The sequence below is a fragment of the Aotus nancymaae genome, unplaced genomic scaffold (genome assembly GCF_030222135.1).
Source record: "Aotus nancymaae isolate 86718 unplaced genomic scaffold, 86718_ANA_hifiasm-v0.15.2.pri h1tg000015l_1, whole genome shotgun sequence".
Lineage (NCBI taxonomy): Eukaryota > Metazoa > Chordata > Mammalia > Primates > Aotidae > Aotus > Aotus nancymaae.
The window spans coordinates 8,930,754-8,956,319 of NW_026988427.1; the positions used below are offsets into that span (position 1 = coordinate 8,930,754).

General features: G+C 52.2%; 2 protein-coding genes across 10 annotated transcripts; one reads left to right on the forward strand and one right to left on the reverse strand.

The window, feature by feature from the left end:
* Nucleotides 1-154: 154 nt before the first annotated feature.
* HNRNPAB (heterogeneous nuclear ribonucleoprotein A/B) lies at nucleotides 155-6,705 on the forward strand. 2 transcript variants are annotated; one of them, XM_064376604.1, is made up of 8 exons: nucleotides 155-363; nucleotides 447-678; nucleotides 1,432-1,600; nucleotides 2,324-2,482; nucleotides 2,694-2,825; nucleotides 4,853-4,970; nucleotides 5,653-5,793; nucleotides 6,076-6,705. In XM_064376604.1, exons 2-8 carry the CDS (start codon nucleotides 470-472, stop codon nucleotides 6,144-6,146), a joined length of 999 nt encoding a protein of 332 aa, XP_064232674.1. In that variant the 5' UTR covers nucleotides 155-363; nucleotides 447-469; the 3' UTR covers nucleotides 6,147-6,705. The 2 variants fall into 2 exon arrangements, with proteins under 2 accessions (XP_064232674.1, XP_064232675.1); XM_064376605.1 differs by lacking the exon at nucleotides 5,653-5,793.
* On the reverse strand, nucleotides 1,015-25,011 carry PHYKPL (5-phosphohydroxy-L-lysine phospho-lyase). 8 transcript variants are annotated; one of them, XM_012451469.2, is made up of 13 exons: nucleotides 24,712-24,794; nucleotides 23,631-23,749; nucleotides 21,687-21,846; nucleotides 18,994-19,068; nucleotides 18,374-18,461; nucleotides 18,180-18,296; nucleotides 16,317-16,399; nucleotides 15,822-16,047; nucleotides 10,937-11,091; nucleotides 10,468-10,557; nucleotides 8,717-8,847; nucleotides 7,672-7,753; nucleotides 1,015-3,830 (listed from the first exon to the last, which is right to left on the reverse strand). In XM_012451469.2, the coding sequence occupies exons 1-12, from the start codon at nucleotides 24,768-24,770 to the stop codon at nucleotides 7,704-7,706; spliced, it is 1,353 nt and encodes a 450-aa protein (XP_012306892.2). In that variant the 5' UTR covers nucleotides 24,771-24,794; the 3' UTR covers nucleotides 1,015-3,830; nucleotides 7,672-7,703. The 8 variants fall into 8 exon arrangements, 6 of the variants coding, with proteins under 6 accessions (XP_012306892.2, XP_012306891.2, XP_064232672.1 ...); XM_012451468.2 differs by lacking the exon at nucleotides 1,015-3,830 and adding an exon at nucleotides 3,980-4,460 and having other exon boundaries at nucleotides 24,712-25,011; XR_001107347.2 differs by lacking the exon at nucleotides 8,717-8,847.
* Nucleotides 25,012-25,566: the final 555 nt, after the last annotated feature.

Consider the following 25,566-nt stretch of genomic DNA (forward strand, 5'->3'; position numbering starts at 1 on the left):
AAGCCCGCCCGGATCTAGAGCGCGCGCGCCACCAAGCCCAATGGGAGCTGCTATCAGGCTGAGTGACGGGACAGAGAAGCCAATGAGCGTGCAGTTTGTTGCGAAGTGGGGCCCCGGCTCCGGCATTATAAAGAGCGCCACGAGTCGGCATTGTCAGGCGGCGGCACCGCGCGGGCGGGAGCTTGGTTGTGGGCTGGTGGGTTTTTGTGCGGTCGCGGCCCGGGAGAAGGAGACGCAGCTGGAAAAGCTCCGTCGCGTGACGGAGGGGAGGCCTCAGCAGTGCGAGCTTGAGTGCGGCCGAGCCCGCGGCGCCTTCCCCGGCGGGCAGAGACGAGCGGGCCCCGCGGCGTCATCGGCGGCGAGGTAAGCGGCGGGCGGCGGGCGGCGGGCGGCGGGCGGCGGGCGGGAGCCGCACCGGCCTGACGCGCTGTCGCCGCTGGTTGCAGGAGCCGCCGCGCTTCGGCCTAGGATGTCGGAAGCGGGCGAGGAGCAGCCCATGGAGACGACGGGCGCCACTGAGAACGGACACGAGGCCGCCCCCGAAGGCGAGTCTCCGGCCGGGGCTGGCGCGGGCGCCACGGCAGGGGCTGGTGGCGCGACCGTGGCGCCCCCGAGCGGGAATCAGAACGGCGCCGAGGGCGACCAGATCAACGCCAGCAAGAACGAGGAAGACGCGGGGTAGGTGCGGCCGCGGGCGGACGAGGGCGCCGCCTTTGTTCCGGGGCCGCCTTTTGTTGGCGCCACGCGGCGGGGGGAGGGGCGGCGGCCTGGCTCGGGTCGAGGCTGGGGCGGCCTAGGATCGTCCCCGCCGCACTCGCGGGCCGGGCCTGGCGCTGCCGCTCGCGCTGGAGTTTGCAGGAGTTTGTTGGGTCGACTTTGGCGCCGCCCTGGGGCCGCTCGCGCGCTGCCAGGGTCGAAGCCGGCGCAGGGGCGGGCGGCCCGGAAAAGGGAAAGCGCACGGACCCGGCGCCCGGCGGCTGCTCCTCGGGCCGCCCCGGGGCTGCGTGGGCGGAGTAGGCGTGCGCCAGGCCCGGACCGTCCTCCTCCGCCTCTCCCGGGGGCGGAGTCCTGTTCTGAACCCTGGGCGGGCTTGGCCCCCGGAAGCCTCGAGTTCCTTGAAATGAGTTCTCAGGAGGTGGTGAAGACGCTGGCTCTTTGATACGTGGTTGTAGAACACACGAATTTCCAGGTGTGAGTGGTCCTTTCTTTGCTTCTCACAGCCTGGGGCTGCAAAGCCTTGTTAAGCCTCTTTAGGGTCCTGGTTTGGTTGAATTTGGAGGGTAATGGAGATTTAACATCCTTCAGACGTGCACCTTGCAGACTCTTAAGGGTGGCTGTAGACTTCGTGCGAGCTTTGCCAGGGCCAGTCCTTTCCAAAATCACAGCTTGCTTACAAGACTTGTTGCCATGTGTCTCACTCTACCATTTCAGAAAAATGTTCGTTGGTGGCCTGAGCTGGGATACCAGCAAAAAAGATTTAAAAGACTATTTTACTAAATTTGGAGAGGTGGTTGACTGTACAATAAAAATGGATCCCAACACTGGACGGTCCAGAGGGTTTGGGTTTATCCTGTTCAAAGATGCGGCCAGTGTGGAGAAGGTAAGCTGGGTACTGGATTTCAGCAGTCTCAGTGGAAAGAATTTGAATTCTAAGAGGACACCTTTCCTACAGCATGACTCCTTTGTGTGTTCTGCATGTGGTTGAGTGTTTTGGGCAAAGCCAGAGGTTAGGTTCCAGTTTTTGAGGGGATAAAAATACAAGTGAGGAGTCAAGAGTATGTGCTGGAGTGGTTTGGGAAGATTATAGTTGACATTCATTACCTTTTATGTACCTATGCTGGGCACCGTGCTAAACATCTGGGAGGATTACAAGGGAGTCCAAAATTGCTGTGAGATAGACTTTTAGCCCCATTTTACAGGACAAAAAGCAAAACCCTAAGGCTCACAGAGATTTAAGTAGAGGAAGTCACAACTAGTAAGGGTGTGGAGCAAGGATTCCATCCCCTGCAGCCCATCTTAAGCCTATGCTGAGTCCCTGCTGCTTTGCTTCTGGAGATGGGCCTCATGCTAGTGTTACATGGGCAGGAAGAGGGTATACAGCATGATCAAAGGCTCAAGGGTGAGGACTGGTTTCTAGTTGTCGAGGTAAACCGGCTGTACTTGAGGTTTGAAGAAAAGTGGGTTGGGAGGTTAAGCTGGGGTAGAATTTGGAGGTGATGAAACACATTTTTGTATCTGTGCTGGTGTCTTTATGGCTTAGAGAGAAGGGCCTTGTCTGGCTCATGCTGCTGAGTCAGAGCCTGACCCCTTTATGTTGGAACAGGTTCTAGACCAGAAGGAGCACAGGTTGGATGGCCGTGTCATTGACCCTAAAAAGGCCATGGCTATGAAGAAGGATCCGGTGAAGAAAATCTTTGTCGGGGGTCTGAATCCTGAAGCCACTGAGGAAAAGATCAGGGAGTACTTCGGCGATTTTGGGGAGGTGAGTGTGGCCCTGGGAGTAGCCCACCAGCCACCCTAAGACTGCCGCCTTTCTGGTCCTTGGTATCCTTGGCTGGCTAGACACTCCCAGGCAGGGCTTATTTTTCACTATCTCTTGCCTTCAGTGGGGTCTTTTCTCCTGTGAGTTCCCTGTATGCCCTGGGGGTAGGGAGGTATTGGGCCTGAGTTCGCCTCTGCTTTGCTTTTTGCAGATTGAGGCCATTGAACTTCCAATGGATCCTAAATTGAACAAAAGACGAGGTTTTGTGTTTATCACCTTTAAAGAAGAAGAACCTGTAAAGAAGGTTCTGGAGAAAAAGTTTCATACTATCAGTGGAAGCAAGGTAAGGTGTCCCCAGTCCTGCTTGGTCTTCTGTGGTGCTGGAGAGCTGGCCCTTACACGGGTGGGTTAGGGGTCGGGCCGCCTGCAGGAGCTCTCCATGTTGGTTAGACCCTACTATCTCTCTGAAGCATATGCTGCCCTGATTGGGGCAGTGTTGCCATCCTTCAGAGACTTCCCAGGCTGGGAGGACTGCCAGTAAACAATACAGGATGTGAAGGAGGCAGGAGAAGGTGGCCTCTGAATAGAGCAGGTTGGGTAGCCTCTTTGGTTCCCCGTTTGACAGTGTTCTAGATTCTTGAGTCCAGGGTATATGAAGCCTGCAGTTAAGGTCTCAGAAGATCCCAGAACTTCTGCAACTCACTGATTTTCCTCTATGGTGAAGTTTTTCTTGCTCCAGAGCCTTTTTACCTCCTTCTACAACCAAATCTTTGTCCACTTCGATCTGCTTTGGGTACTTTTTTTTTTTTTGCTTTGAGACAGGGTCTTGCTTTGTTGCCCAGGCTAGGATGTAGTAACACAGTCATGGCTCTCTGCAGCCTTGGCCTCCCATCACAGTCTCTCTAGTAGCTGGGACCAGAAGCATGCATCACCAGGCCTGGCTCATATTTTTTTTAAGCCTGGTCTCACTATGTTGCCTGGGCTCAAGCAATCCTCTGCCTTGGCCTTGTAAAGTGTTGGGATTACAGGCATGAACCATCTCATTTGGTCTTCTGGGCATTTCTTTAAATCAACCCTATACTCAGGCAAAAATCCTTTCAAAGAGGTGCCAGGGTCCTGACTACCTTAAATCCAGGGTCAGTTTTACTTTCAAATGAGTGGAATCATGTGCAGAGAGGTGTAACTCTCCTGAACTCTGGTCAGGGAGAGGGTAGTTCAGAATTCAAGTTGGCAGTTAGGAGTTGAGGGTGCGGCCTGCAGTGGCAGGGTGTGGCAGGCTCTTGTCTCTGAGCAGGACTTGGCAGCCAGATAAGGTGGTACAGGTGGAGCTCCTGGAAGTCTATCCTGGCTGGGAGTTTGGGAAGATTGGATTAGGATAGTCTTAAATTTTCGTAAAATGACAAGTCTGAGAGGCAGTTGGGGGGCATTGATTATTACTCCAGTGGACAGTAATAAAGAGATCTTTTTCTCTGTGCCATAATGGGAAATGGGTGGGAAAAGCCTCTAAGGCGGGGTTTAAGTGAAACTACTGGGAGTGAGTCTTAGGAATAAATATATTTAGTTGGTTGTATTCAGTGTTTTTAATTCAGTATGATAGACTATATCAGATTGCATTATTTTAATTTGCCAATTAAAGTATGATTGGGGACACTAAAATGTACTATTTTTAATGGGGGTGTGTATCAGGATTTTCCTTAGAAATATACTGGTCTGGTCTAACTTATTTAAGCAGTAGCACTTGAAAGTACCCCACCCTACCCGAACCCACCCCCAATGGACAAAAAGGAAATTGACTTGAGGGGATGCAGATGTCTGGCCTATGCCAACAGCAGACCAGTTGTTAGGAAGAAGGGGTGGGTAGCATGGCCTCAGGCAGGCCCCCTCCCGCACCCTGAGCCTCTGAAAGTTGGCTTTATCTGTAAGAGGGAGGTCAGGGTCACCTTCTCAATAGCGTGTATTTGAATGAGATGAGTTTCTTCTGTAAAGAGAAAAAGATATTAAAACCTCATTTTCTAAGGCCCCTCGTTTGAGAAGTCTCATCTGACCACCATGCCCAGTAGGACCAAGGTGTAGTTCTTGCTCCCAGCCTGTCCTGTGCTCCCCTGGGCTGCAGTTGGCCCCGTTGCCTGCCTCGGTTAGACATGGAGTTGCCCTGGGGCTGTGGGAAAGGGTCTCAGCTGGAAGGCCTTCGGTTTTAGTTGGGATTCCATGAGCTTTAGCCCACAGGTGGCTTTCCACAGTAGTATATTTTGTTTCTTAAACAAATGGACCTGATCTACCATCTGAATGTTTGTTGCAGTGAAGGTCTTTGTGCAGTCACTGCCCTGAGCCTGTCCTGCTGGCCTGACCACTGTCCTCTTGGCATTTTAGTGTGAGATCAAGGTGGCCCAGCCTAAAGAAGTTTATCAGCAGCAGCAGTATGGCTCTGGGGGCCGTGGGAACCGCAACCGAGGGAACCGAGGCAGCGGAGGTGGTGGTGGAGGTGGAGGTGAGTGGAACCTGGATGAAGACGGGTCCTGTTTGCCTACCTACATGGAGCCTTCCGTGCCCGTCTTGGGGCTCCCTTTGGTGCTGTGCGGCAGGGGTGGGCAGACTGTGTGAGGTGGGGAACGAGCAGGAATAGGAATGGCTCTGGGTGGGGGCTGTGTGCCTGAGGCTGTTGGTGCCTGCTGCTGCCCCTTGGAATGGCTTGGGTGCCCAGGGCAGAGAGCATTTGTGTTACACTCCGGGGAAGGGGACATAATGGATGTCTTGGCTCTGTGGATGTCCTGAGTCTGGTACACCTTTGAGCAGGTAGGCAGAAGGGTGGGTAGGGCAGAGCTGTGCCAGGCGTTTATCCCCTTCCATCCCAGGCCCCTCTGACTCCAAAGCCTGAACTGTATCTTTTTAAAGGCCAAGCTGCCAAGGAGAGTGGGAGTGATCAGAGAGTGACTGAGTGAGTGAGCTGCCTTGTTTACCCCGAGTAAAGATAGCATCCTGGTCTTTCACCCTTTGCTTGGGTCTCTTAGATGCAGGGTTGGGCCCAGGGCCCTGTATACCAGAACAGCAGCCCCTTGGCTTCTGCCTGAGTTGCCATAGTAACCTGCCACCCAAAGGGCAGGATTTCCTCCATCCTAGCTCCTGCGTATGCTAAATGGTCCACGGGCCCCTGTGCCCTGCTCCCCCCACAGGTCAGAGTCAGAGTTGGAATCAGGGCTACGGCAACTACTGGAACCAGGGCTACGGCTACCAGCAGGGCTACGGGCCTGGCTATGGCGGCTACGACTACTCGCCCTATGGCTATTACGGCTACGGCCCCGGCTACGACTACAGTAAGTAGGAGAGAGGGAGGCCCCATCCACTCACTGCCCCCAGGGGAGGCAGGACAGACAGTGCAGGAGCCACCGGCAGCAGGGGCTTTGGAGTCAGACAGGCCTGGCTCAGCCATGGGAGCTACTCGATTTTGAGCCCGATAGACTTCCAGGCCTTAGTAAGGTGAGGAAGGCAATCTGTTGTCCCAGGGCTGGTAAGGAGCCTATGAAGATGCATATCAAGCGCCTGGCACACGGCAAATGCTCGTAAATAGTAGCTGCTATGGTTGTTCTCATCCCTAGGTCAGGGTAGTACAAACTACGGCAAGAGCCAGCGACGTGGTGGCCATCAGAATAACTACAAGCCATACTGAGGCGGCAGCAGGAGCGACCAACTGACTGCACACATGCTTTGTTTGGATATGGAGTGAACACAATTATGTACCAAATTTAACTTGACAAACTTTCTATGGCCTGTCCCATGTGCATCTTATTTAAAATTTCCCCCATGGAAATCACTCTCCTGTTTACTATTTCCAGAGCTCTAGTTGTTTAGGCAGGGTGTGGTGTCTGAGAGGCCAGAGTGGCATTATGGGTTGATTTTTATTACCAGGTCCCCCAGAACCAGATGGGAGGCTCTGCTTCCTGCTGCCGCTCTGCAGCCTGGAGCTGTGGACCCTGGTTGTAAAGAGCAAATTGTATCTTAGGAAACCAGTGTCACCTTTTTTTCACCTTTTAATTTTATATTATTTGTGTCATACATTTCCTGTAATGGAAGTGTTAATTTTACTGTACTTTTTGGTACCTTTTGGGAATCTAATGTATTGTAAGGTATTTTACACGTGTCCTGATTTTGCCACAACCTGGATATTAAAGCTATCCAAGCTTTTGAAATAAAAATTTAAAAACCCCCAAGCCTGGGTGAGTGTGGGATATACTGTGTGAGACCTCTTACTCAGGGTGGGGGGTGCCAGGTGCCCTGGACTTGGGGCTTTCTCCCCACAGCAGACACTAACCAACTGCAGGCCCAGTCGTGGGCATGTCCAGTTGTTGGCATGTCCATTTTAAGGACTGCCCTCCCTTTAAAGAAAGGAGTAAGAGGCTTATGGGGAGTGAGGATGGAGCAGTGAGGCCTCACATCCCCAGCAGGCATGCTCCCTCCTGGGACACCTTGGAACACCAACCTTCTTGGCTGATGAATGAAAATGGGATTTTTTTTTTTTTTTTTTTTGAGATGGAGTCTTGCTCTGTTGCTTGGATGGAGTGCAGTGGCACATTCTCGGCTCACTGCAACCTCCACTGCCCGGGTTCAAGCTGAGACTACAGGCACGTGCCACCACACCCAGCTAATTTTTTTTGTATTTAGTAGAGACGGGGTTTCACCATGTTGGCCAGGATGATCTCCATCTTCTGACCGTGATCCTCTCATCTCGGCCTCCCAAAGTACTGGGATTACAGGCGTGAGTCAACATGCCTGGCCGAAAATGCAATTCTTTACACAGTAGGTCAGTGCCAGAGTCAGCTGAATTGGGGCACAATAGTGCCCCCTCCTGGCTGGTACAGAAAAGCCTGCTTTAGCAGGGTTTGTTTATTGCCTGGATGGGAGCCCAACTCCAGGTCAGGTATTGGGCATAAGACTAGGTGGTTACGAGAGGTACGGGCAGGTTGGGCTTCCACGTGGATACAGCCCCATAAGTTTCAAGGGAGGAAACGGCTATTCCTGCCATCAAGTGCAAGCTAAGCGTTGGAGATTGTCCAGTGTTGAAACTAACCTTTGGGAAGGAGCATCAATCAGAACAAAAATGTCTTTTATAAAGGCACAGCTTGCTGAGGCTGCTCACTGCTGATGGTAAGGAACCTGCTCGGCATCTCCAACAGCAAGAAACAAGGCCCACTCACCTGGAGTGTACACTTAGGCAGAGCAGGCTGGCTTAGGGCTGGAGCCGCAGTGTCTCACAACTTCTCACCTTCTCTTCCATGTCTGAAAAAGACGGCAAAGTCACCCCAACGCACTCACCTTTCTCTGAAGACCCCCTGTTACTTCAGTGTCCAAACTGGAAGTTCAGAGATTAGGCCCCCTGGCTATCCACACCCATGTCTTACTCCCCAAAGGGATTCAGCAATTTCCTGAAAAGCACAAAGCGAGCCTTCAGTTCTAGACTTCTAGGCTCTGCCCAGGATCCCTAAGCCAATTCTGTGGCCAGCCTTTGCGCCCCACAAACACATTCCTTCCGCATCAGATCCCTACCACTTCCGCTTGTGTCTAGCAGGGATGGGCCTCCCCCAGCTCCAGAGCCCTGGGAATTAAACACGCCAATGGGTAGCAGTAATCGTCTAGAGGTAGAAGGTCACAGGTTGCTTGGGTGGCAGCATTGATCTCTACTGTGAGATGTAGCTTTGCCTCTTTGGGGTCTCACCGAGCTGTAAATGGCAATGCAACCAGGAGATTTCCTTGTAAATGGATTTGGGGGGACTGTGGGTTGACACTGACCATCCTAGGTGATGGGGAGTGTGGGGTAGAATTTTAATTTTGCATTCAGTCAGCCCTCAGTGGTGCAAATCTTACTTCAGCCACCCAGCAGCCTCATGTGACCTGGCTCATGGACAGAATGAAACTTCCTGCCATTGCTACACCCTACGCTGGCAGTAACGGGGTCTCACCTCCCACTGTAGTTCTTACGGCCAGTTTCTCAGGCCAGCCTTGTTTGTCTTGCATCCATCTGATGCCTCTTCAGGCAGGCTGGGTGGTGGTTCAGCTCCCATCTACCCACAGCCCTGGAAGCTCTATGAGGCACAGGCAAGGAATAGTAGCAGCTTGGGCCATGAAGGCCCCTCTCTGCTTGTTGCTCCCTGCACTGTCCAGAGGACATGTGCCTTTGCTCTTGGACTCTTGTCCCCTCCCTGTTACATGCTAGGAGGCTGTAGCTGCTGGGTTCAAGCTCACCAGTCAGGATGGCATCCAGCTTTGCCACCACATGCTGTGCATTGTCCAGGCTGAAGCACATTGGGGGCTTAAACTTCAGGATGTTCCTCCCAGGGCCATCAGTGCTCAGCAAAACGTAGTTCTCCTTCAGCCTGTGAGGACAGGACACCCCTTTACATGGCCTTCAAGGCCTTCCTCAGCCTGGCCAGGGCCTCATATCCAGTGCTTCAGCCACACTGCCTTTGAAGCCTGTCACGGCCCAGTTCCTGCCAGGACACCATACTGGTCACCTCTGCCAAAGTCCTGGGGTGTATCACACCTGGCCCTGAGCATGCTGCCTCCAGAACAGGTTCCTTGCCTCACCTAACCTTGGAGCCCCAGTCCAAGCCAAGAATGAATGGCCACAGGGAAACACCAGACTGCAACAATTCTCTGGTTTTGTGTGTGTTTGACGTGATGGATATTGTTTCCTTATATAGAGAATGTCCAACAGTGCAGTTGGTATAATGAGCCCCACGTGCTGCTCACTAGCTTCAGGAATCTCCCTGCCCTGTCTTCTGGGTTATCTTAGAATTTGTTTAAAATTTCCAATTATTTTTAGGAAGATGGCTGTATCTTATTTGTAGCTACCAGTCACTTTTAGTCCACAGCCTAACCTCATCTCTGAGATTAGGGGTCTGCATGATTGTGTTTATATGCTTTGATCCTTGTTCCCATTCTTTTTGAAACCTTGTTATTTTTTGCCTTGGCAGGGGGTGGGGAGTCTGCCTTTTGGCTTCATTTTCGTATCCAGTCTTTTTGGCATTGACCATGGCCGTGCCAGAAAGAACAGGGCTTGGACTTTGGAGTTAATATGGCCCTGGGGCCAGATCTAGCTCTTGCCACCTAGCAGGGTGACTGCAGGTGACTTACCCATTTTCTCACTGAACTGGAAAAGCACTCCCAGGGTATTGTGAGATGAAAGGGTGGGTTTCCTTCCCATGCCACCTGACCATCTCACAATACCCACCTGAATCCCTGAGGCTCCTGGGAAGAGGGTGGGGTAAGCTGGGGATGTGACTGAGAAGGCAGGCCAAGCTCAAATACAGCACAGGGTAATTTACATCAATACCGTGCATGTCTCACAGTTAGAATAAGGACACATCAGATACCAGAAGAACTTTAAATGGTAGGGGAGAGGGGAGGGGGTGGGCCTGGGGAATGGAGATAAAAGGGAATCATAATTCAACTAGAAGGTGAAAAAGTCCTGGGGCCTTGGGGTCCAAGTGAAAGCAAACTGGAGCAGTGGGGCCGGTGGAGTCTGAGTTCTGAGACACCCCTGACCCAGCTTAGTAGCAGGAGTCTTGTCCATCCCAACCACCTGTTGCGTGGCATAGGAACCCAGAGTCTGGTGCTGCCACAGCTCCCTGGTGTGACTGGAGAAGCTGCTTCCCTTCTCCAGCCCTCGGCCTGTGGGAGGTGGCATTAGGGGTTCCTGGGTCGGAGCACCCTGCTAACTTGGGCATTCTAGGCAGAGGTGCTGTCTCATCTGCGGCCTTTGTGGTCAGTCATTGGGTACAGAACTGCTAATGCTATTTACCTCTGTCCTCAGCTGATAGGATCAGCTGTCCCCACCAAGCCCCCAGCCCTCTTTCAGTTAAGTCTGGCCCAGAGTGCCCAGGAACGGGGGTACAGATGAAGAGGCTCCTTTCCACTTGGGGCCTCTGGCCCTGCAAAGAGGCACCTGGGATGTCTGCTACTCCAGGAAACAACTTGTTTGGAGAAGAAAATACCTTGATACCAAATAGGCAGCCTCTTCAGTTGCTGGTGTCCTCGTGGCCTCATCTTTGATCAGATCCACACCAATGAAGAGCCCAACACCCCTGGAGGGGAAGGTGACATCTCAGGAGACCAGGCCTGAGGGGCCAGGGTGCTCGCCTCACCCTCTGCCTGGGCTCCTACCTGTGCCTCCTGGGGAGGCTGAGCACAGGAGGCGCCCTCAGAAGGTGGTGAGAACAGTTTCAGGGAGTAACTGGACTGGGAGGGATCTTTGGTGTGGACAGAGGGGAGAGGCTCAGGCGTAGCTAGGGCTCCGGTCCTGTACTGGCTTTCTTGTACCCAGAAGTGCTGTTTTGGACAATAGCACCTCTCAGTGTCTCAGTTCCTCATAACCCCACTATCCCAGGTGGTTAGGAGGTGAAGGAAATGGTACCACACTGGGCCCTGGGAGGTGGGTGGTGACTGCTGCCCCCAGAGCCTCACCTGACGTCCCCGATGATGGGATGTTTGATTTTTTGCTGCCCGAGGAGCTCCATCAGGAGGCTGCCCACACTGGTGGCGTGAGCCTGGAGCTGCTCCTTCTCCAAGACATTCAGGACAGCCAGTCCCACAGCACAGGACACTGGGCTGCCCCCAAACTGAGCCAGGGACAAAGAACATGTCAGATGCCTGGCAGAGTGGGCCATGCCCCCAAAAAGAATGAGGCAGGAGAACTGCCACATGTGTTCCAAGGGCAGTGGCAAGAGCACAAGCCCCAAACCCCTCAGGGCACACAGTTCTCAGCAGTAGTAAATGCTGGGGGCCTCCATGGGCTGTCCTGCCTTTCCAGGAGCAACCCAGGTCAGGTACCCCTGAAGTACAGTAGGAGACCCTAGAAGATACACAGAATCAGAGGAGAGGGTCTCCTGTTTGTTCCCACAGAGCTAGTCTTTACCAAGAGAGGCTTTAAGGACCCATCTCATGGGCTGGCCTAGACCCATAGCAGTGGGCTGGTTCTCACTTCCTCCTTCAAGGAAGGTCAGCACAGCATGCCAAGGCCCACCCAGAAAAAGCGATTGGTGTGAGTTCACAGCTCTGCTGGCTGAACCCAGGGCAAACTTTAGGATGCGCACAAGCTGGCTGCCTGGGAGTCACATCTTGTCTGCCAGCTCATTTTGTTTAGCTTGTGTAGCATTATTAAAAGTTAAGAATTGGGTGCTAACAGACTTCACACATACGGATCTGTATTTCTGACTTAACCCTGGCTCATCTGGCTGTGCCAGGCCCAGCATGGGCAGTTCCCTTCAGGCATCTGGAGGGCTTTGGCTCCTTTTCCTCCCACCCTGTCCTTGTCCTGCACGTATGAGAGTGACCTGTTTTTTAGAGGATCAGGAGGAAGGTGTCTCCTGCAGACCATGCTTTTTGTTTTTAAATTACATCTTTTAAAAAATCAGCTTTGTTGAGGTATAATTTACATAAATGTTTAAAGTCTAAAGTTCAATGTGAGGTGACAAGTGTACATACCTGTGTGACAATGTTTTCATCACGTCCTTGTGTACCCAGCCCCCTACTACTGGTCCCAGGCAACCAGTGATCTGCTGTCACTGTGAGGTGGCTACAGGGGGCTTTGAAAAGCTCTGACATATTCCTGGGAATCTAGATGGCCATTCATATGCATAGGGATGTGCTCACGCCCAGTGCTGTGTGCATGCTCAGGAGAGAGAGGGAAAGCCCTAAGCTCTCACCACTGAATACCTTGAGGGTCTACAGAAGGAGGAAGTAAAGTCTAGGGCAGTTACAAGCTCTTGTCCGAGTGACTTACAGGTTCCAGGTAATTAAGGAGATCTAATGTTTAGAGGACCACTAAGCTAATCAAGCAGAGACTACAGTGGCCACAGATGACAAAAAACACAGCTTTACAGAATTAGTTTAGCAAAGGCACTAAAGAAAAAGCAACAACCATGGGGAGGGAGGAGAGTATGATTTCCACAGTTGCCACATTATATTACTTAAAATGTCCACCTTTTAACGAAATTCTGAAACATGCAAAGAAGCATGGCTCAGACAACGGAGGGAAAAAAGCAATCAATGCAAACTGTCCCCAAGGAAGCTGACACTGTCCTTATTGGACAAAGACATTAAATCAGATGTTACAAATATGTTGGCTGGGTGCGGTGACTCATGCCTGTAATCTCAGCACTTTGGGAGGCCAAGGTGGGCGGGTTGCCTGAGCTGAGGAGTTGGAGACCAGCCTGGGCAGCATGGTGAAACCCCATCTCTACAAAAAATAAGCCAGGCGTGGTGGCACATGACTGTAATCCCAACTGCTTAGGGGCTGAGGTGGGAGGATCGCTCGAGAGGTTGAGGCTGCAGTGAGCCAAGATTGCATCACTGCACTCCAGTCTGGGTGACAGCAAGACCCTGTCTCCAAACCAGCAGACAAAAACCCCCAAAACCAAATATGTTAAAAAGAATGAAAAGAAACTGTACCTAAATAATTAAAAGACATGATGATGTCTTACCAAAACAGAGTCTAATGATAGACAAATTTTAATTAATTTTCAGATAGAAAATCTGAAGTTGATAAGCACAATAAATGAAGAATTCACTAGAGACACTTAACAATTACTATTTTTGAGACAGAGTCTTACTGTCACCTAGGATGGAGTGCATTGCAATCTCGGCTCACTGTAACCCACCTCCCAGGTTCAGGCGATGATTGTTCTTCAGCCTCCCAAGTAGCTGGGACTGTAGGTGCATGCCACCATGCCTGGCTAATTTTTGTATTGGAGATGGGGTTTTGCCATGTTGGCCAAGCTGGTCTTGAACTAACCTCAAGTGATCCACCCACCTCAGCCTCCCAAAGTGCTTGGAGATTACAGGCATGAGCCACTGTGCCAGGCAACAGATTTAAGCTGGCAGATGAAAGAATCACTGAAAAAAAATATGTCAACTGAGATTGTCCACTCTGAAGACTGGAAAGAAAAAGGAATGAAGAAAAACAGTGTCTTACAGACCTGAGGACACAAGCATACCAACATGCAAATAAGTGTCCCAGAAGGAGAGGAGGAAGACAAAGGGACAAAGCACATATGAAAACTTAAAAACCCTGTATAACTTGCAATAAATTGAATGTTTGTGTCCCCCCAAATTCATATGTTGAAATCCTAACCTCCAATGTGATGGTATTATGAGGTGGGGTCTTTAGGTTATTAGGTCACAAGAATAGAGTCTTCATGACTGGGATTATGGTTTTATAGAAGGGATCCCAGAGAGCTCTCACCCTTTCAACTATATGAGGGTACAGCAAGAAGTTGTGCAACCTGGAAGAGGACTCTCACCAGAACCCAACCATGCTAGCACCCTGATCTTAGATGTGCAGCCTTGAGAACTGAGAAATAAATTTGTTTATAACCCACCCAGTCGATGGTATTTTGTTATAGCATCTTGAATTCACTAAAACATAACTTTTAAAGAAATTAAAGCAGCAGTTAAATATTTTTCCACAAAACACAAGGCCCAGATGGCTTTTTAGGTGAGTTTTTACCTTCAAAGGACAGGTCATCCCAATTTTATATAAAAGGAAAAGAAGAAGTGTTTCCCAGCTCATTCTATAAGGCTAGGAGGACCCAGGTATCAAAACCCAAGATATAAGAAAAAAAATGTGAGCCAACATTGTACTCCTGAAAATAGAGGCCAAATTCATAAAAAACAATGCAATAATATATAAAAATGGTAACACCCCATACCCAAGTTTGATTTGTCCCAGGTCTGCAAAGATTCATATTAGAAAAGCCATAAACATAATTCACCATGTTAACAAATGAAAAGAGAAAAAATATTACTTTACTGCATGCATAAAAAAGGACAGGATAAAATTCAATTCCTATTCATAGTTAAGTAATAGAAGAAAATTTTCTTAATGTAATAGAGAGCATACAGTAAAAATCTAGGCTGGGTGCGGTGGCTCACACCTGTAATCCCAGCATTTTGGGAGGCTGAGGCAGGTGGATCACAAGGTGAGGAGTTCAAGACCGGCCTGGCCAACTAAATAATGAATACGGGATTCAGAGTGATGGATGGAGGAGGCAATAAGAGCGGATTGGGGGAATATCTGGAGAGATGCAGGATATTGTCAAGGTCCTAGCTTTTATTAGGGATGATGGCTTCCCAGGTGCTTAGAACATTAATAAAGGTTAACTGAATAACTAGAAGAGGGCTATGCACAGACAGATGTTGACAGCCTTCCATAAACCAAGGATTCTAATTACACTTGAAGGTCAAATAAAGAAATAAAAGTAAAGATGCTGCTCCCCTGGGCTTTTGTTCCCCTTCCACAACACACTTGATTTTCTGCTCAGCCTTCCAGACTCAGCTCTAGTCTTGCCTTCCATATGAAGCCTCTACTGCTTGTCCCACAGCTCTTCACCCACCTCTCATCTGGGACGGCCTTTGTGCTCCCACAGCCCCATGAACACACCACTTCCACTGTTGTCCTCCATGCTATCATGACCATGAGTCTGTAAGCCTGTCTTTCCCTGACAGGGAGCTTGTCTGAGGCTCTATGTGTCACGTGGACACAGAGTGGTGGTTTTTGGCTGAATGCACCAGCCAAAGTGTCACACGTCCTTCACCCCCAAGGACCTTCTCTGCCTTATCTTGCCAAATCCTGACATGTTTCAGTCCCCAATTTGAACTGGCTTTTTGAGGAACTCACAGTGAGTTCTCAACCCTCTGTCCCTGCTCCCCCTCCTCTGGGTCTCCCCCCCTCCAATTCCTTCTCCACACTGAGCATCAGAGATCTTTTCAAAGGGTATTATCTCCAGGACTAAAACCCTCCTGCGGTCCTCACTGTCTTCAGGATCAGTAGAGACTCCTCAGCTCCTTCCTATAGGGCTCCTGCTGCCTGCCGTCATCTCACCTGCTCTGGGGCCACTGAATATGCCATGTGTCAGCTTCACTCAGGGAAAGCTCTTGACCCTGTACCCCAAAGACAGGGAGCTACTGCAATGTGAACTCTGCTCCCAGATAATGTATTACCCAAGGAGACCACAATCCTCATGCCTCTTAACCAGCTCAAGTTCCAGCACCTGACACAGGGCCTGGCACCGAGTGGGTGGCTTCTGCTGGAAGGGAGACAGGGACTCATATTTTTTTTATATATTTTCTAAGACATAGTCCCTTGTGATAGCTTTTGGATTGACATTAATTTTAAAAGATGTTTTATGTTTTCTTACCTGACCTGGCCATGATCTCCTTAAGGACAGTATCTTGGAAGTGTGTGCTGGGCACAGTGCCAGCCCTGGAGCCTTTGCTGACTAAGGACAGGCTGATCACCAGGGGCCTATCAGAACTCATGTGGCTCCCTTGCTTTAGAGCCGTCACTCACCGTGTTGAAGTACTCGACGCCGGTGGCTTCAAATGCTCTTGCCACAGGCTGGGTTGTGGCCACACAGGCAACAGGGTGGCCATTGCCAATGGACTTGCCCATGGTGACAATGTCAGGGACGAAGTCTTTTCCTTGCAGCTGGAAGGCCCAGAAGTGCTTGCCTACTCGGCCAAAGCCAACCTGGATCTCATCTGCAACAAAGACCCCTCCGGCCCTGCGGATGTGCCTGTGGCAGAGGACAGATGACTGACGTGGGGGCTGTGGTTGAGAGGGATAAGACCAGGAGTCAGGAGGTCTCGGGGCTTTGCATCTGGTTCTGCCAGCAATAAGGTGGGGGTCTTGGGCAAATGGCTGGCCTTCTCTGGGCCATTATGTCTTTAAGGGCTTTGTCTCAAAATTCTGACAGGCCAGGCTGAAGTTGGGATTTGGACCAGAGGTTGGAAAACCCCATTAGAGCCCTGGCCTCCCTAGGGCAGACCCCGCCCACCTACTCACTCTGCCACTTGTGAGAAGTAGCCGGCAGGGGGTATGATCTGCCCTCCCACACTGGGCAGAGACTCAGCGAAGAAGGCTGCAATCTGTGAAGAGATGGACATTGGGAACATGACCGTGGAGGTGTGCAGTGACTGGCTCATCATGCCCTGCTACTGCTGGCTTAGTCACCATCACTGCTGCGCCCCTACCTTGGACTCCACGGCACAGCTGAAGGTTTGTGACTGTTTTCTCTCAGGCCTCCAACAAGCTCTTACCACCTGGATGCCTCCAGGCCCCTAGTACTTGGCATGCCCCAAACTAAATGCACTGATTTCTCCCCCATAAGCCTGTTCCTTCCCTGTCCCCCTCCCTCAACCCATCAGTCAGCACTGCCCAAGGATTCTACCTCAGCCTCCTCTGTAAACCTATTCCTTGCCCTCTGCGTGGACATGCTTGTCTCCTGCAGATCTGCCTGTGTCTTCCTTGGACTCCTGTAAATGCCTTCTTTTCTTTTTCTTTTCTTTTTTTTTTTTTTTTTTGAGACATGGTCTTGCTCTGTTGCCAGGCTGGAGTGTAGTGGCGCGATCTCAGCTCACTGCAGTCTCTGCCTCCTGGGTTCAAGCGGTTCCCCTGCCTCAGCCTCCCGAGTAGCTGGGACTACAGGCGTGCACCACTATGCCTGGCTAATTTTTTTGTATTTTAGTAGAGACAGGGTTTCACCAGGTTGGCCAGGATGGTCTCGATCTCCTGACCTCGTGATCCACCCGCCTCGGCCTCCCAAAGTGCTGGGATTCCAGGCGTGAGCCACCGCGCCCGGCCCTGCAGATGCCTTCTAACTGGATGCCTCTTCCAGTCCATTCTCCACATGGCCACCAGGGTGATGGATGCCTCAACCCAGAGAGCTGAGCATGTCACTGTTGTTTAAAACCCCTCAGTAACCCCTTCTGCATATGGCAGTGACTTCCTAACTGTATTCTGCCTTACAGGTGGGAGGGCAGGGCCAATGGGATGGGATACTGGTCCCCTACACCTGTTGCAATCAGAGCAATCTGCTTTTTTAGGTTTTATAGACGGGGTTGCAGAGGCCCTGAACACATAGGCAAGGCTTCCCTGGTTGGCTTCTGCTAACCTTTGTGGCCCCACAGGCTGCCTTTCTTTGCCATACCTCCTGTGTCTGGCTCTGTCACTCCTTCAGTGAAGCCTTCAGAGAGCCCTCACCTGTCGCCAACAGTCCTCCCTCTGCTGTCACCGTGGGTAACACACCTACACTCTGTCTCCACTATACTGCCCCTATCAGGCTTCCCTACCGCTCACTTGGGGCCTAAATCACGGTCACCTGACCTCAAGCTGCCCCATTCAAATCTATCTTCCACACAGCCCTGGAGTCACAGAGCAGCCCCAGCCCCAGCCCCGTGATCTTACCGCTCTCCCACTTAAGACTCTTTGGTGGTTCTCTGCGGCCTCCAGGGAAGAACTCCAGCATAGTTCTGGTGCCCTCTGGCATGTGGACCTGCCTGTCTCTCCAGGCTCAGCTCCCAACCTATTCTGCCTGGCCACACATTCACACGGTTCCTCAGCCACCCGTTAGGATGCCCTTCCTCTGTTACTCCCCAGCCTGGAGAGGCTGACCCTTACCGTATCAGGGAGCACCTCCTCCAAGGACCTCCCTTGATACACCCCGGGGCCTGCTCGGGGTCTGGCTGCCTATCATGCCCATGCACTAAGACTCTCTGCTGAGCCTGAACTGCCCCTACCCAGATTTCTAGAGGGCAAGGCCTCATTTGGTTTTTCTCTCTGGGTTCCCAGGATCTAGCACAGGGGTGGTGACAACAATGGAGGTGACATTCATTGTTTACTGGATTGGACAGGCATGAATATGGTTACCTTCCTGCCCTTCTCTTGTGCACGGCGGACCACACGTTTCACCTCGTTGGCATAGGCCACAGCTGGGTTGGGGTGGTCCTCCTGGTAGGGGCCCCGGTAGGTGTCTGGGAGAGGTGCCTGTGGGGAGTGACAGCGCCATGTTATCTGGGCTTGGGGGCCGGCACCGACCTGTTGTTGAGTTGGGCAGTGCATACCACGTGGACCCACTCCTTCTGGCCATCCAGGTTGCGGAACTTGTAGGGACTGATGTCAATCAGGGAGCTCAGGTGGCCGTGATATGCACTGGGGAGGAGAAGGGAGGGTAGGCTCAGGCCTGGGCGGTACCCACTCCCTGGCCCATCTGACCATGGTCTCCCCACCCCTGAAGACCCACAGGGGAGGCCAACTTTCCTGACACAGCCCCCAAGTCCTTGGGCTGGGAAAGAGCACAGGCTTTGGAGTCAGCAGCACTTCCTGGAAGACTGCTGACTGGCTATGTGACAGTGGCTCATCATTTAACCTCTCTGGTTGTTTTCTCTCGTGTGAAATGGGGTGGGAGTTCCTCTTTCTGGTTTATAATGAATCTTAAATGTGTTGATGCCCTCAGCCTGGGCCCTGTGCACATTACATACTCAATTCATGGGAGCTACTGTGGGGAGTTTGAAAGTGTAAAATGTTGCAGAACCACCGCCTGGTCCTCTGCCTGCCATGCTTGCCTTCAGTAGCCCAGGCCCCTCATTCTCCCTGCCTAAGGTACCCAGAGTCAATCTCACAGATCCCCAAGAGGCCTGTGGGCCAGGCTTCTGGAAACGGTAAGGCGGCGAATTGCACTTACTGGTCTAATACCACCACATCCTGGTGTCCCGTGTAGTGGCGAGCCAGCCTCAGGGCCAGGTCATTGGCTTCTGACCTATGACCAAAAAGGTGGGCATGACTCAGACAGTGCTCCAGGAGCTTCCCACAGAGAAATGCTGAGGGCAGGAGGACTCTTCCAGCAGCAAGAAGATTCTCAGGACATCAACTAGTCAGCCACTTGCTTGTTTGGTATATATCAAATGCCTCCAATGTGCTAGAAGCTGGGGTAAAAAAGAGCAGGTAAAATAGACTCAGCCTTGGCCCTCCTGGAATTGATGTCCTCGTATGTATCATGAAAGCTGTTTGGAAAAAACTCAAACCATTGTTTTTCCTCTGCTTTCACACTTTAACAATCAACACAGAAGACTTCTGTGACTCCAAAAAATAAGGATTTCTCCCCACCAGCAGGCAAGCAATCACTTCTGCAGCGGATACCAGCTGGGTGTCCTCCAATTCAATTCCAACACTATCTACCTGGAGACAGCATCAGAACCCACAGCATGAGGGCTCAATGCCCAAGACTGCCTCGCAGTCCCCTGGGCACCAGTAGCAAGTCTGGGCCTCTGGAACTTCTTTTTTCTTTTTGTAGAGAGGGGTTCTCACTATATTACCCAGACTCGGGGCTCAAGCATTCCTCCCACCTCAACCTCAAAATGCTGGAATTACAGGCATGAGCCACTGTGCCAGCCACCTTTGGAACTTCTGACTTACTGGCTTCAAATTGAGGTTCCCACAATTCCCTCTTTAGGTTCAATTTGCTGGAGTGGCTCACAGAACGCAGGGAAATACATTTACTGGTTTATTATAAAGGATATTACAGAAGATACAGATGAAGAAATGCATAGGGTGGGGCATGAAGGAGGGGCATGGAGCTTCCCGTGCCCTCCCTGGGTGCACCACTCTTCAGGACCCTCTATGTGTCCATCTATCCGGAAGCTCTCTGAATCCAGTCCCCTTGGTTTTTATGGAAGCTTCATGACAGCAGCATTCCTTCCACCAGAACATGGGGTGGGACCCTCTCTGGAATGAGTCTTACGATCCATCATCAGAAAGGTAGGGAAGATTAGAGTCCTGCCTTGGGCAGGTGAAAAGAAGGCAGGAGAAGGTTAGAGTGATTGTCTCCTGAGGCCTAACACAGCTGATGTTATAATAAAAGAGTGTAACAAGGGCTGTGGGAGTTATGAGCCAGGAACTGTGGACAAAAATATACATGTGCGTCTGTGTATATTTATATATATACACACACACACGTATAAATATATACACACACACGTATATATATATACACAGACACACACACACATGCTACCACAAAAGCCAAAAGAGTAAAAGAGATCATTTTGCTAAGTGCTACGATGGATGCCCTGGGAGAGAGAACCAGAGGGGGCATGTTATGGGTTGAAGTGCACCCCCTCCCCAAATTTATGTGTTGAACCCCTATCCCTGGTACCTCAGAACAGCCCATATGTGAATGGATATGGAGATAAGAGAGGTGATTATGTTAAAATGAGGCCGTCAGGGGGCCCCAATCCAATCTAACCAGTGTCTTTATAAGGGGAAATCTGGACACACAAAGAGACACGAGGGACACTTGCAGACAGAAGACTAACCAGGGTCAAAGGGAGGAGGCAGCCATCTCCCAGCCAAGGAGAGAGGCCTTAGAAGAAACCAACCCTGCCAGCATCTTGATCTTGGACTTCCAGCCTTCAGGACTGTGAGAAAAGAAATGTCTCTTGTTTAAGACACTCAGTCTCGGTATTTTGTTATGGCAGCCAGAGCAGACCAACACAGAGGGTCAGGGGAAGCTTCTATGGGGAGGTTAACTCCTGCACTGGGTCCTGAGGGAGAAGTTTCCAGGCAGACAGAACAGCATCCACCAGGGCCTTGTGAAGGAAAAGAACTCTGTGCTCAGGGAACCAGGAGAAGATGAGGAGGCCAAGGCCTAAGGAGGGCAGAGCAGGAGAGGAAGTGGGGAGATATGCAGGGGCCACATGCACAGGGCTGGGAAGGAGCCTGGGTTTTCTTCTTAGTGCCATGTGAAGCCACTAAGAGTTTTAATGAGAAATTGGACATGAGTCAGCTCTCATTTTAGGAGGTGGCCTCTGGCTACACCCAGCCTTGACGGGACTTCTGACTAGCAGTGGCGGCACCCTTCCTTCCTCCTCTTTTAGTCAGCTCTTAGCTTAACAGCTTCCTTCTCTCCTAGTCAGCTCTTAACATCACTTCCTCAGGGAAGGTTTCCCTGTACCCCCAGAACAGGTCAGGTCCCTCACTATTTCTAGGCCTCAGGATACCCTGTACACGTCCTCCAGAGCCCTCCTTGTAATTCTGTATTCCTTTGCAGAATCACTTATGTTTTTGTTTCTTACCGAGCAACCTATAGGCAGGGATTTTAGCTGTATCCATAGGGCAGAAATAAGGGAACATATTACCTCACTAAGCCCCAGCAATGACCCCAGAAAGGAGGTCATAGCATCCTTCAGTAAGAGACAAGGAAAGTGGATCCAACAGAAAAAGCAACAGGGCCTACAGCTGGGAATCCCAGAGCCTGGTGCAGCGAGGGCTGTCTCTCCCCGCGACCATGCTCGGTCAGCTACACAACGCTGGGCCCATGTGAGCGACTCTTCGTTATCGTCTCACCCTCTTGCCGGGCTTTGGCTGCAGTCCACTTACCCAGAATTCAGGAAATAGAAGACACAGAGCTGCTCCGGCAGGGTCTCTGACAGCCTCTGCGCATAGTCCACGATGTTGTCATGCAGGTACCGGCTGTTGGTGTTGAGCACCTGGTTCTGTTCATGTGCTGCTTGGACCACGAGAGGGTGGCAGTGCCCAACTGGAAAAGGGCCACCTTTATCACCCAGCTGACTCCTCTCAGTGAGTCCCACCCGGCCTCCCCCAGCCCCAAGCTATAAACCCAGACAGAAGAGACGCAGTTCCAGAGGGACAGGTAGAAAGAGGGGAGTCTAAAGGCAGAACAGGGTGAGAAACGCTGGTTCTGGAAAGGCAGATGTAAGGCCGGTTGCCTCCCAGGAGCCAAATGGACACACCCACCCCTCCGCACCTGATAACGATGTCAACATTCCAAACACATTACTCAGCATCTGGCCTCTCCATGCGGGGTGGGCTCCCCCACACCCACCTCTGCATTCCACCCCCAGTTCTCACTAAACTATGAACTCGATCCCGCCAAAATTTTAAAAATCCTGCCAAGACTTGACCAACGGCAGCTCGCCACGGATGTCCTCGGCCCGCCCACCTACCAAAGACCTGCCTGGCTACCAATAGCGGCGTGCCCCATCGGCACCCTGTCTCTCCATAACCAATGAGACTGTCTCTGCTTTGTTTCCCCAATAACCAATCAACTACCTCCACTCCCTATAAAACTCCACACCCTAAGAAGCCCAGGGCGACTTCTCTGGCCCCCTTCCCGGACCATAGAACCTCGCCCGGGAGCTGAATAAATTGAATTTTCATCTTCTTATGCTGGCCTCAGTTTCCTCATTTCAACTCAGCAATATACCTTACGGCAGATCCAGGAGTTCCTGAGATTCTGGTAGAAGGAAAAGGTTCTTCAGCAGAAGAACCCTATCTAGAAAGGCCATGTCTTTTTTTTTTTTGAGACAGGGTCTTATTCTGTAGCCCAGGCCAGAGTGCAGTGATGTGGTCATGGTACTCACTGCATCCCACCTCAGACTCCTGAGTAGGTGGGACTACAGACACCAGCCACCATGCCTGGCTAATTTTTAAGTTTTTTTTTTTTTTTTTTTTTAGAGACAAGGTCTCCTTATGTTGCCCAGGCTGGAAGGTCTTTTGAGGCTTGCATGACAAAGGTGGGGTTGGGGGGTGACTGCCAACTGGTTTCACTTCACCAGCCAATGGGGGCTGGCGGTAATCTTGATTGCCCTAGGCCAAGGATAATAACAGTGAATATGTACTCAGAGCTCACCATGTGCCAGGCATATTCAGAGCAAGCTACATAAATTAACACACTTAATTCTCCAAACACCTTAACGTGGATACCTAGGATCATGTCTTTTGCAGATCGGGTCAAAGAGAATTAAGTAAGTTGCCCGAGATCACAAAGTTAGTAGAGGACAGGGATTTGAGCCCAAGCAGTCTAAGACTAGAGTCTCTGCTTTTTTCTTTTTTAATTGAGACAGAGTCCCCGGGCTGGAGTGCAGTGGCATGATCTCAGTTCACTTCAACCTTTGCCTCCCGGGTTCAAGTGATTCTTCTGCCTCAGCCTCCTGAGTAGTTGGGATTACAGGCACCCACCACCATGCCCAGCTAATTTTCTGTATTTTTAGTAGAGATGGGGTTTCACCATGTTGGCCAGGCTGGTCTCAAACTCCTGACCTCATGAATGTGAGCTCATCATCAGTCCCAAGTGGAACCAGACCCACAGACCTGGATCTCTGACTCCTGCCTGGTTTAGCACAGCTCCAGCTTGCAGCATTCCACAGCTATACTGCGAAGACTGAGCCTCCTCTGCGTATTGTTAGTGCCTTAATTCAACCCAGGTTCTCCACACCTCTCTGCAATCTCGGGTCACCTTGGGACCAAGTTCACAGCCTTGGCTTTCTCTCCTGCCCTGCTAACCTGAGGTATGATACTGACCGTGAGCCACATTGTTGATGCAATCGATGTATTCTGCCCCCTGTTCATCGTACATGTACTGCCCTTGGGCCCGGACAATCTTAACAGGATCCTCGGGAAAGAAGAGTCTGCAGGAAGAGCTGTGGGGACAGGCAGGGAGTGTACAGCCATGTCTGAAGACCTAAAGGGAGATCTACTCATCACAGGCCCCCGCCCACCCCTTCCCAGTTCTGGGAAGAACATGAAAGCCTGAAGGGCGATGTGCTGCTTCCCTGCCTGGTCTCCCCACTTCACAGGTGGTTGCAAAGGAGGAAGCAGATGGGGTAACAAGTTGCTGAAACTTAGAATTGTTTCTTAAAGCATTTTAAGCCTCTGTGGCCTCCTTGCTCATTTCTGCATGTGGCCACGTCAGTCCCCTGGATCCTGAGAATAGGTGGTTGGCTAAGGCCCACGGGGGCTCCGTAAGGCCGCGTGTCCTCAATGGGACGGGGCAGGGCACCAACATTAGGTGGTTGGCTCTCAGCCCTAACCGCTCCTTGCCAGCCACGTGGTCCCCCTGGCTGGGTGGCAGCCCTGAACTCCAGCGGGAGGCTGCCTCACCCACCGTCCCACCGAGGGACCCCTCACAGGTCAAGTGTTGGCCTTCTCTAAGGCTGCCTGTTAACCGACTCCCCCGACTCTCCCTTCGTCTGCCCTTTCAGCGCCCCACCATCCAGGTCGCTCTCGAGCCAGGCCCAGGTGCTGCTGACAGGCCACGCTGGGTGAGGTCTTCCCAGGCGCCAGGGTGAAAGTCTTCTCGGGCAAAGGCTGCCGAACGAGGCTGCCACAGCCGAGACAGCGGTGTGGGCGGAGCCGGCTCCTGAACTGGGCGGCCTGGAGACGGCGCTGTGGGGGAGGCAGCCGCGGAGACCACTCGCACGAACAGCCCAGCGCCGCCTCCCGCTTCCTGGCCCTGCGAAGCTCCAGCCGGGCCGGGACTGGGGCGGGGCGGGTTGGGGAGCTGCGGCCTCCTTCCCTGAAGCGCGTGCGTCGGGCGTGCGTGCGTCGTGCGTGCGCGCGCCTCCCCGCGCAGCCCCGCGCCGCCCGACCCCCTCCCGGGTACCTGATGAGCTGCCGCCTCAGCGCCAGGGTGTCGGCCTTCGCTCGCCGGTCTGCGGCCATGGCGTGGGGCTGTCAGTCGATGCCGCGATGCCGTGCGGAGACGTCGCCGCGCGGGCTGGGCCTCCAAGGCCCCGCCCCGGGCCCCACCCTGTCTGGGTCGGGATTTGGAGCTCGGGTTCGCACTCGGCCCCCGCCCCCAAGCGCCCGCGTTGTGGAGGTTCATTTGCCGACCGCGCCTGGCAGCCTTCCGGCCCCGGGGTCGTGCGTGGGCAGTCGCGCACGGGAGCTCGAGCGCCGCCCCAGCTCTGGTTCCGGGACGCGCCGCGGGCCTCACCCCGCAGGCCCCTGCGGCTTCCCTCCCGGGAAAGGGTCCCGGACGACCCCGCCCCTGCTCCCGGCGCCCGGGTGAGGCTCGCAGCTGCCGCAGGCCTTGCTCAGGCCGGACTCAGTCTTTGAGTCGTCTTCCGCGTGCATAAAATAGGACGAACTCTGAGACCGAAGTGCGAGTGCTTGACTGGTACCTCACCCGGGGCCTGGTACACAACAGTGGCCTCAGGGTGGGAGAAGCAGGGCCTAGTTCTTCCCAGCCCCATAAAGGGGCAGCAGGAAGGGCGGACGGAGAGCCCAGGGTCCCTTCTGGGGCTGACCAAGGAGATCACCGCGGGCTTGACCTTCAGGGCACCATGGTTCCTGTTAGAATCCAGGCAGGATGAACACGAGCTATATCTAAGGCTAAGAGAATAATGCAGCGTTTGGGCAAGAAGAGAGTTGGGGAGCCTCCCTGTAGTACATGTCCATGACCCTGAAGCCCAGAAAGCGAAAGCGCTTCGCTGTAAGGCACGCAGCAAGGCTGCAG

Excerpts from the sequence above, each read along its gene's own strand:
- HNRNPAB (XM_064376604.1), top strand. The coding sequence starts at position 470 with ATGTCGGAAGCGGGCGAGGAGCAGCCCATGGAGACGACGGGCGCCACT. Across the intron at positions 1,601-2,323 it reads ATGCGGCCAGTGTGGAGAAG|GTTCTAGACCAGAAGGAGCA; the intron begins GTAAGCTGGGTA and ends ATGTTGGAACAG. Across the intron at positions 2,483-2,693 it reads ACTTCGGCGATTTTGGGGAG|ATTGAGGCCATTGAACTTCC; the intron begins GTGAGTGTGGCC and ends TGCTTTTTGCAG.
- PHYKPL (XM_021676285.2), bottom strand. The coding sequence starts at position 24,770 with ATGGCCGCAGACCGGCGAGCGAAGGCCGACACCCTGGCGCTGAGGCGG. Across the intron at positions 19,069-21,686 it reads TTCTATTTCCTGAATTCTGG|GTCAGAAGCCAATGACCTGG; the intron begins GTAAGTGGACTG and ends TTTTGGTCATAG. Across the intron at positions 10,558-10,936 it reads CCCATCATCGGGGACGTCAG|GGGTGTTGGGCTCTTCATTG; the intron begins GTGAGGCTCTGG and ends CTTCCCCTCCAG.